This window comes from Ipomoea triloba, chromosome 5 (genome assembly GCF_003576645.1).
Source record: "Ipomoea triloba cultivar NCNSP0323 chromosome 5, ASM357664v1".
In the NCBI taxonomy this organism is placed as follows: Eukaryota; Viridiplantae; Streptophyta; class Magnoliopsida; order Solanales; family Convolvulaceae; genus Ipomoea; species Ipomoea triloba.
In genome coordinates this window covers 2762-13588 of record NC_044920.1, presented here as the reverse complement: position 1 = coordinate 13588, position 10827 = coordinate 2762, and the positions used below count along the sequence as shown (strand labels likewise).

Here is a 10827-nt window from a genome sequence, read left to right as displayed (position 1 = left end):
ATACCCGTAGTCGTATATCGACATACGTATAAAGTACATAGGGTCGTATACTCAGGGTATATTCCCTATCAAGTAGTCCCCCAGTCTGAGCCTTGACGTCGAGTCATCAAGGAAGGGGTCGGGCTGGAAGACTGGCCTTACAGTCCGCGACTCACGCTAGTTGCCTCGTTAAAAACCTTGGGCTAAGAAAAAACCCAATGGGAAAAAAATCCTAGCCAAGGAAAAAAGAGCAGAACTTTAAGCGCCAACGAAGGAGAGTTCGAGCTGGAAAAACTGATCGTATAGTCCTTAATGTACGCCGATTGCCTCGTTAAAAACCTTAGATTAAGAAAAAACCCGGTGGGAAAAAATCTTAGCTAAGGAAAAAAGAGCACAACCTTAAGCATAGTTTTTTGATTATAAGGGTCGCCTGAACTCTAACGATTTAGGGATCGAGTTTGCGATACGACTGAAAGGTCGAATTTTACCGATCTAGCGACTGGATGGTCGGGAGGCGAACCTAATCTCGATTTAGAGATTCGAATTTTTCAATAAAGGGATTAGATTTATTCGAGACGGAATGCCGACCTGACGAGCTGAATTGCTCACCTCGCAGGGCTTAATGTTGGGAATTGGTCCCGGGCTAACTGTGCCGGTGATGGCGATATGATGTCGATCTAATCGGGCTTACAACGCCGGTGGTGGTAATGCCAACCTAACTGGACTTAGCTACCTACAATGTAGGACTTATACCGAGATATGGTCTTGGGCTCACCGAGCCGTTGGTGGCGATGCCGACCTAATCGGGCTTGAGGCGCCGGTGGTGGTAATGCCAACCTAACCGGACTTAACTGCCTACAATGTAGGACTTATACCGAGATATGGTCTCGGGCTCACCGAGCCGATGGTGGCGATGCCGACCTAATCGGGCTTCATATATGACTAATTAGCATACATAATCATGCTATAATTTAATAAGCAAAGTAAATGAGGGTAATTCTTCCTTGTCGATACGAATACCGTAGTTTTTTTTTTTACTTTTCGGTCGTGATTGATCTTAACGATCGTGAATGGGCACCTTACTCCCGATGCTCTATAACCGAGCAAATAAACGGGCAACTTACTCCCACAGATAGGTCCGAGGACCTGAACGGGCACCTTACTCCAATAGATTGGTTCGAGGACCATAAACGGGCACCTTACTCCCGTAGTGGGCACCTTGCTCCCACAAAGATTGGTTTGAGGACCATAAACGAGCACCTTATTGATCTTAACGATCATGAATGGGCACCTTACTCCCAACGCCTTATAACCGGGCAAATAAACGGGCACCTTACTCCCACAGATCGGCCCGAGGACCTGAATGGGCACCTTGCTCCCGTGCTGGGCACCTTACTCCTATAAATTGGTTCGAGGACCATAAACGGGCACCTTACTCCTGTAGTGGGCACCTTGCTCCCACAAAGATTGGTTCGAGGACCATAAACGGGCACCTTACTCCCGTAGTGGGCACCTTGCTCCCACAAAGATTGGTTCGAGGACCATAAACGGGCACCTTACTCCCGTAGTGGGAACCTTGCTCCCACAAAGATCGGTCCGAGGACCATAAACGGGCACCTTACTCCCGTAGTGGGTATCTTGCTCCCACAAATCGGTTCGAGAACCGTAGCGGGCACCTTGCTCCCGTAGTGGGAACTATTAGGGGTGAGCAAACGGTCGGTCGGTTACATAACCGACCGAAAACCCAAAAAATCGACTAATATTTTTTGCGACCATGACCGACCGAAGGTATTACTCTAACCGACCGAAAAACCACCGTCGGTTATCGGTCGGTAACCAAAAAATCAGAAGTACAATTAATATTTATAGTGTTAATCTGTTATACCAAAATACAAAATGTCAACAGTGCCAAAGTCACAAACAATCAACAGTCAACAAATACTAATACACTAACACAAATCCAAGCCTGTTAAAGTTAACTACCAAAATCTAAACAAACAAAACCATTTCAAAGTCAATACTCAATTCAAACTAATAAAACCAGCGAACTGAAGAGTTAGGGGTCACCGACTGGCTGAAGGGTCATCGACGTGACGGCATCCAGCGAACTGAGGACTGAGGGCATCGACCAGAGCAAGGGCGTTGGCGTCGTAGAGTTAGAGGACAGAGAAATCAGCCAAGCAGTGAAGCAAAACTACAGAAGCCCGAGGGTATGACCGCGTGAGCCGTGAGGGAGTGACCGGAGTTTCAAGTTTTTGACCGTGAGGCGTAGAGGCTAGAGTGGAGTCGTTAGTCGTGGAGATTGGAGAAGACGTCGAGACGAGAAGCGCTAAAGTGGAGCCGTGGAGCTGCGGGGGCGGAGAACTTAGGAAGGAATGGAAATTAGCATATTACTAAGATTAGAGGATTTAGAAATGCCTGAATGCCTATTTAACTATTATGTGTTGCTTTCTATCGGGCTAAACGGGCTTATGGTTATGGAGTACAGAAGTTATGGCCTTATGGGCTTACTGACAATGTATTATAATATATATATATATATATATATATATATATATATATATATATATATATATATATATATCGGTTATCGGTTATCGGTCGACCGATAACCGACTACCAATAACCGTAAAATAACCAAAAACCGAAAAACCGATTATTTTTGGAAATCAAAAATCGAAACCGACCGATAACCAATTTTTTTGGTCGGTTCGGTTATCGGTTAGCGGTTATCAGTCGGTTAACCGATTTTTTGCTCACCCCTAGGCACTATACACCCAAAAAATATCGGTCAGAAGACCATAACAGGCACCTTGCTCCAGTAACAATTTTTCCGACCGCCGTCGTAGCGTTTTTTTCCGATCGCCGTCGTAACGTTTTTTCCGACTGCCGTCGTAATTAAATATGCCGAGATTTGACCCGGGGATTACAATGCCGGTGGTGGACGGACCGACCTGAACGGACTTAGAGTGCCGGTGGTGGAAAATACCAACCTGACCGGGCTTATTACATTTCATTTTACTATTAAGTACAATGCTATAGCCTATACAATCTACTAGCTAGGACTATGCTAAGTACAATTTACAAACAAAATGTGATCCAGAATATACATATCATGTGCCAGGGGCGCAATTTCATGCACCCTTGCCTACCACCTCACCGTTTAGGGTTTAGGGTTTTTTTTTTCAACATAATGCCAAAATATTTTTAAGATGATTGGAAAATTCACAACTACAAATACCCATATCAATAGTTTTGGACAACTCATACAGTCAAACAATAAAGCAGAATAATAATAATAATTCCCTTGGTCTTGACATTTCTAAAAACCATCCACTACAAAACTGGCAAATCTTCAGACACAAAATCTACTTGATCTTCTTCTTTGGCCTCAACTAATTGCTGTGCCCACATTTCTTTTTGCGGCAGTTGACAGCACGAGGATGCAAACGTGCATAGCACTTGTGGCAGATCATCTTATCTTGGTTATACTTCCTAGCCAAGGCCATCAAAGACGGCTCAATAATTCCTCCACGAAGCCTCAGCACCAGATGCAGAGTAGACTCTTTCTGAATATTGTAGTTAGCAAGGGTATGGCCATCTTCAAGCTGCTTACCAGCAAAAATCAACCTCTGCTGATCTGATGGAATTCCTTCCTTGTCTTGAATCTTAGCCTTGACATTGTCAATAGTGTCGCTAGACTCGACCTCAAGTGTGATGGTCTCGGATCTCAAGGCTCGGGGCTCGAGGCTCGATGTCGGGGTTCAGGATTTAGGGTCTTGGGTCTCGGGTCTCGAGTCCCAGGTCTCGGGTCTCATGGGCCTGGGGTTAGGGTTCAGGGATCGAGGTTCGGGTCTCGGGTCTAGGATCTCATGCTTCGGGCTTCGCGTCTAGGGTCTCGAGTCTCAGGTCTAGGGTCTCGGGTCTTGGGTAAGGGGGTTCGGTCTTGGGGTCTTAGGGTTTAGGGTCTCAGGTCTCGGGGCTCGGGGCTCAAGTCTCGGATTTCGGGTCTCGGGTCTAGACCTGAACTGAAATCCTAGACCCGAGACCCTAGACCTGAAACCCGAGCCCCGAGCCCCGAAACCCTAGAACCGAGACCAAAACCCCGAGCCCCGAGACCTGAGACCTGAGACCCGAAGCCCGAGAACCGAGACCCTTGACCCAAGACCCGAGACCCTAGACCCGATACCCGAAACCCTAGACCCGAGACCCATAACCTTAGACCTGAGACCAAAAACCCTCGACCCTCGACCTGAAACCTGAAACACTAGACATGAGACTCAAGCCCTGAGACCCGAAATGCTAAACCCGAGACCCTAGGTCTAAGACCCGAGACCCGAAATCCTAGAACCGAGACCCGAGACCCGAAATCCTAGAATCGAGCCTCGAGACCCGAAATCCTAGAATCGAGACCCGAGACCCGAAGCCCGATACTCGAGCCCCGAGCCATGAGACCTGAAACCCTTGAACCTCGACCCTAGACCCAAGACCCCAAACGCAAGACCCGAGACAGAACCCCGAGCCCCGAGTCCCGAGACCCGAGACCCTAAACCCAAAACCTGAGGCCCAAAGCCCGAGACCCTAGACCCGATACCCGAAACCCTAGACTCGAGACCCGAAACATTAGACCTGAGACCTGAAACCTTAGACCCTAGACCCTAGACCCGAGACCCGAGCCCCGATTCCCGAAACCCTAGAACCGAGACTTGAAACCCTAGACCCGATACCCGAAGCCGAGCCCCGAGACCCGATACCCTAGACCCAAGAACCTAAACCCTCAACCAAGACATTAGACTCGAGACCCGAAATACTAGACCCGAGACCCGAAACCCTAGACCCTAGACCCGAGACCCGAGCCCCGATTCCCAAAACCCTAGAACCGAGACTTGAAACCCTAGACCCGATTCCCGAAGCCCGAGCCCCGAGACCCGAAACCCTAGACCCATGATCCTAAACCCTCGACCGAGACATTAGACCCGAAACCCTCGACCCGAGACCTGAAACCCTAGACCCGAGACCCGTAACCCGAAACTTGAGACCCAAGACCCGAGACTCGAGCCCCGAGGCCTGAGACCCGAAACCCTAGACCCGAGACCTGAAACCCTAGACTGGAGACCCGAGACACGAGACCTGAAACCCTAGACCAGAGAGCGGAGACCCGAGACCCAAAACCCTAGCCCGAGCCCCTATACCCGAAACCGTAAACCCGATACCCAAGCCTCGATACTCGAAATCCTAGACCCGAGAACTGAAACCCTAGACCTGAGACCCGAAACCCTCGACCCAAGACCCAAAACCCGAAACCTTAGACTAGAGACCCGAATCCCTCGACCCTCGACCCGAAATCCAAGACCCGAGACCCGAAACCCTAGTCCCAAGACCCTAGACCCGAGACTCGATCCCCGAGCCCCGAAACCCTAGACCCGAGACCCGAAGCCCTAGACCCCAGACCCGGGACACGAGACACTAAACCCGATATCCGAGAAACGAGCCTCGAGACCCGAACCCAAATACCCGAGACCCCTAGACCCGAGACCCTAGACCCTAGACCCGATACCCGAAACCCTAGACTCGAGACCCGAAACACTAGACCCGAGACCCGAAACCCTAGACTAGAGACCTGAATCCCTAGACTAGAGACCTGAAACACTACACCCGAGACCTAAAATCCTAAACCCGAGTCCCTAGACTTGAGACCCGGGACCCGAGTCCCGAGCCCCGAAACCCAAGAACTGAGACCCGAGACCCGAGCTATGAGACTTGAAACCCTCGTCCCTAGACCCGAGACCCAAAACGCTAGACCCGAAACCCGAGCCCCGAGCCCTGAGACTCGAGACCCTAAACCCGAGACCTGAGACCCGAACCCTAAGACCCGAGACCCTAGACCCTAGACCCGATATCCGAAACCCTAAACCAAAGACCCAAGACCCGAAACCCTAGAACCGAGACCCGAAACCCTAAACCCGACACCCTCGACCCTCGACACTCGACCCATAACCCTAGACCCGAGACCTGAAACACTAGACCCGAGACCCGAAATCCTAGACCCGGGACCGTAGACCTTAGAACCGAGACCCGAGCTCCGAGTCTCGAAACCCTAGAATTGAGCCCCTAAGACCCGAATCCCTAGTCCCAAGACCCTAGACCCGAGACTCGATCCACGAGCCTTGAAGCCCTAGACCCGAGACTCGAAACCCTAACCCGAGACCCAAGACCCTAAACCCTAAATCCGAGACCCGAAGCCCTAGACCCCAGACCCGAGACCTGAGACACTAGACCCGATACCCGATACCCGATCCCGGAGACCCGAGACACTAGACCCGATACCTGAGACACGAGCCCTGAGACCCGAACCCCGATACCCGAGACCCGGAGCCGGGACCTGAGATCCGTGACCCGGGACCCTAGAACCTAGATCATAGACCCTAGGCCCTAAACCTTGAACCCGAACCCCGAACCCCGATACCCGAAACCCTAGACCCGAGACCCAAAACACTAGACCCGACACCCGAAACCCTAGACCCGAGTCCCTAGACCTGAGACCCGAGATCCGAGACACAAAACCCTAGACCCGACACCTGAAACGCTAGACCCAAGACCCGAGCGCCGAGCCCTAAGACCTGAGACCCGAAGCCTCAAACCCGAGACCCTAGACCCTAAACCCGATACCCGAAACCCTAGACCCAAGACACGAGCCCCGAAACCTTGGACCCGAGACCCGAAACCCTAGACCCTAGACCCGAGACTCGAGCCCCGATTCCCGAAATCCTAGAACCAAGACCCGAAACCCTAGACCTGAGACCCAAAACCCTCGACCCTCGACCCTCGACCTGAAACACTAGACCCGAGACCCTAGCTCCAAGACCTGAAATCCTAGACCCGAGAACCTAGACCTGAGACTTGAGACCCGTGCCCCGAGCACCGAAACCCTAGAAGCAAGACTCGAGACCAGAAGCCCTAGACCCGAGACCCTAGACCCTAGACCCGATACGTGAAACCCTAGACCCGAGACGCGAAACCCTAGACCCGAGACGCGAAACCCTAGACCCGAGACGCGAAACCCTAGACCCGAGACCCGAAACCCGAAACCCCAGACCCTAGACCCTAGACGCGAGATACGTGACCCGAGCCCTTACTCCCGAATTCCTAGAACCGAGACCTTAAACCCTAGACCCGATACCCGAAGCGCGAGACCCGAAACCCTAGACCCGATACCCGAGACCCGAGACACTAGACCCAATACCCGAGACCCAAGCACCGAGCACCGAGCCCCTAGACCCAAAAACCGATACCTGAGACCCCGGAACCAAGAAGTGAGACCCGTGACTCGGGACCCTAGAACCTAGATCATAGACCCTAGACCCTAACCTTGAACCCCGAACCCCCAACCCCAAGACCCGTGATTTGATGCCTGAACCCGAGACACGAGAATCGGGACGCTAGACCCGAGACCTTGGACACGGGACCCTTGACCCATTACCCGAGCCCCGAGACCCGATACCCGATACTCGAGAACCAGGACCCTAGATCCGAGACCCGATACCCAAAGCTAGAAGGCCAAGACCCAAGAATCGAGCCCCGAGTCCCAAGACCAGATACCTGGGCTCCGAGCCTTGAGCCCCGAGACCTAAACCCCGATACCCGAGACCCAAACCCTAGACCTGGGAACCAAGCCTCTAGACTATTGACCCGAGACCCGAGACTCGAAACACTAGACCCGAGACACGAGCCCCGAGAACGAGAAATCCTAGACCCGAGACCCTTGACCTGAAACCCGAGCCCCGAGGCCCGAAAGCATAGAACCGAGACCCGAACCCCGAGCCCCAAGACCCGAGACCTGAGACCCGAAGCACGAGACCCTAGACCCTGGACCCTAGATCCCAGACACGAGACCCAAGACCCTAGACCCTGGACCCGGGACGCGAAACCCTAAGCCCGAGCCCCGAGAACCGGGGATCCAGGATCCGAGACCTTGGACCCGGTCTAGAGCGTCGAGATTAGACCCCGAGTCCCGAGACCCTAAGCCCGAGATAAGAGCCCGAGACCTCAGAGTGGGGTATCCGAGACACGCGACTTGAGACTAGAGACTTGGGTCCCGCACCCCGAGACTCGACACCGAGCCCCGAGAACCAGGGACCCGAGACCTGAGAACTAGAACCCGAGACCCGAGGCCTGAGACCCAAGACCTAGGACCCGAGCTAGGCCCGCTCCCGAGACACCATACCAGGACCCTAGACACTAGACTTGGGACCCGAGCCAAGAAACCAGACACCGTGTCCCGAGAACCAGGGACCCGAGACCCGAGACCCCGGAACCAGGACCAGAAACACGAGCCCGAGCCCGAGAACCAGGACCCGAGACTTGAGACTCCGAACCCCGGACCAAAGCTAGGCCCGACCACGAGAACCCGGGACCTAAAACCCGAGACCCGAGACTTGAGCTAGGCCTGACCCCGAGACACCGTATCGGGACCCTACAACCTAGACCCGGGACCCGGGACCCGAGCCTCGTAATCCGACACCAAGCCCCGAGAACCAGGGACCCGAGACCCGAGACCTCGGACTAGAGTCCCGAGACCTTGCCCCGAGAACAAGGACCCGAGACTTGAGACCCCGGACCCTAGAACCGAGCTAGGCCCGACCACGAGAACCGGGGACCCGAGATCCTAGATCTGAGATTCCGGACCCAGGACCACAGACTCGAGACTCGGGACCCTAAACCTGAGACCCGAACCCTAGACCCTGGACCCAGACCCGATCCCCGAGAACCAGGACCCGGGACTGGAGAACCGAGACCCCGGTCCTAGGACCCTGGACGCAGGACGCTAGACTAGAGAACCGGTTCCCAGGACCCGAGACCCGAGACTCGAGACCTGGGACCAGAGCAACGGGACAAGTGACCCAAGACCCGAGATATTGGGACTTGAGACTCGAGAACAGAAGCCGGGTCTCGGGTCTTAGGTCTCGAGTCTCAGGTCCTAGTTTTCGGGGCTCGGGCTCGGGTCTCGAGTCCCTAGTTCTCGGGGCTTGGTGTTGGGTTTTGGGGCTCAGGTACCGGTCCCGGGTACGGTGTCTCTGGTCTTGGGTCTCTGGTCTCAGGTCCTGGATCCAAGGACTCAGGTCTCGTTTCTCGGGTCCCTAGTTCTCGTGGCTCGAGCTCGGGTCTCTACTCCCGATTCCGGTGTCTCGGGTCTCGAGTTCCCTTATCTTGGGGCTCGGTCTCAGGTGTCAGGTCTCAGGGCACTAGTCCCGGGCTCCGGTCCTTAGTATCGAGTCTCGGGTCTCGAGTCCTAGAAACCGGTACTCTGGTCTAGCGTCCTACGTCCGGGGTCCCACCATCAGAGTCTCTTTTCTCGGGTCCCGGGTCGTTGTTCTCGAGACTCGGGTTCAGGGTCCCGAGTCTGGAGTCTGGGGTCCAGGGTCTGGAATCTCGGATCTGGGCTTAGGGTTTCGGGTTTCGGGTTTCGGGTTTAGGGTTTAGGGTTTAGGGTTTAGGGTTTAGGGTTTAGGGTTTTGGGTTTTGGGGTTTCGGGGTTTCGGGGTTTCGGGGTTTCGGGGTTTCGGGGTTTCTGGGTTTCGGGGTTAGGGCTTAGGGCCTAGGGCCTAGGGCCTAGGGTTGGGGTTTGGGGTTTGGGGTTTAGGGTTTAGGGTTTAGGGTTTGGGGTTTGGGGTTTGGGGTTTGGGGGTTTGGGGTTGGGGGTTGGGGGTTGGGGTTTGGGGTTTGGGGTTTGGGGTTTTGGGGTTTTGGGGTTGGGGTTTGGGGGTTTGGGAACATTAATAAACCCCTGAAACAGTAATAAACTCCGGAAACATTAATAAACCGCGGAAACCCTAATAAACCCCGGAAACATTAATAAACCCCTGAATTATTAATAAACCCCAAACCCTAAACCCTAAACCCTAAACTCGAAAACATTAATAAACCCCGGAAACATTAATAAACCCAGAAACATTAATTAACCCAGAAACATTAATAAACTGCGGAAACATTAATAAACCCCGTAAACATTAATAAACTCCGGAAACATTAATAAACCTCGGAAACATTAATAAACTCCGGAAACATTAATAAACCTCCGAAACATTAATAAACCCCGGAAACCCTAATAAACCTAGGAAACATTAATAAACCCAGAAACCCTAATAAACCCCAGAAACATTAATAAACCCCGGAAACATTGATAAACTCCGGAAACATTAATAAACCCCAGAAACATTAATAAACCCAAAAAGATTAATAAACTCCGGAAACATTAATAAACCTCGGAAACATTAATAAGCCCCGGAAACATTAATAAACCCCGGAAACATTGATAAACTCCGGAAACATTAATAAACCCCGTAAACATTAGGGTTTAGGGTTTAGGGTTTAGGGTTTAGGGTTTAGGGTTTAGGGTTTAGGGTTTAGGGTTTAGGGTTTAGGGTTTAGGGTTTAGGGTTTAGGGTTTAGGGGGGTTTAGGGTTTAGGGTTTAGGGTTTAGGGTTTAGGGTTTAGGGTTTAGGGTTTAGGGTTTAGGGGGGTTTAGGGTTTAGGGTTTAGGGTTTAGGGTTTAGGGTTTAGGGTTTAGGGTTTAGGGTTTAGGGTTTAGGGTTTAGGGTTTAGGGTTTAGGGTTTAGGGTTTAGGGTTTAGGTTAGGTTTAAGGGTTTAGGGTTTAGGGTTTAGGGTTTAGGTTTAGGGTTTAGGGTTTAGGGTTTAGGGTTTAGGGTTTAGGGTTTTAGGGTTTAGGTTTTTTAGGGTTTAGGTTAGGTTTAGGGTTTAGGGTTTAGGGTTTAGGGTTTAGGGTTTAGGGTTTAGGGTTTTTAGGGTTTAGGGTTTAGGGTTTAGGGTTTAGGGTTTAGGGTTTAGGG

General features: G+C 52.2%; 1 protein-coding gene across 1 annotated transcript; it reads right to left on the bottom strand.

The window, feature by feature from the left end:
* Positions 1-3351: 3351 nt before the first annotated feature.
* On the bottom strand, positions 3352-4254 carry LOC116019566 (ubiquitin-like). Its single transcript, XM_031259836.1, has 2 exons — positions 4232-4254; positions 3352-3729 (listed from the first exon to the last, which is right to left on the bottom strand). Exons 1-2 carry the CDS (start codon positions 4252-4254, stop codon positions 3375-3377), a joined length of 378 nt encoding a protein of 125 aa, XP_031115696.1. The 3' UTR covers positions 3352-3374.
* Between the last annotated feature and the right edge of the window lie 6573 nt (positions 4255-10827).

Bases quoted from the DNA above. Each gene is read 5' to 3' on its own strand.
- LOC116019566 (XM_031259836.1), bottom strand. From the start codon at position 4,254: ATGTCTAGTGTTTCAGGTTTCAG. The intron at 3,730-4,231 runs GTCGAGGGTCGA...CCCGACATCGAG, and splicing joins TCTAGTGTTTCAGGTTTCAG to CCTCGAGCCCCGAGCCTTGA.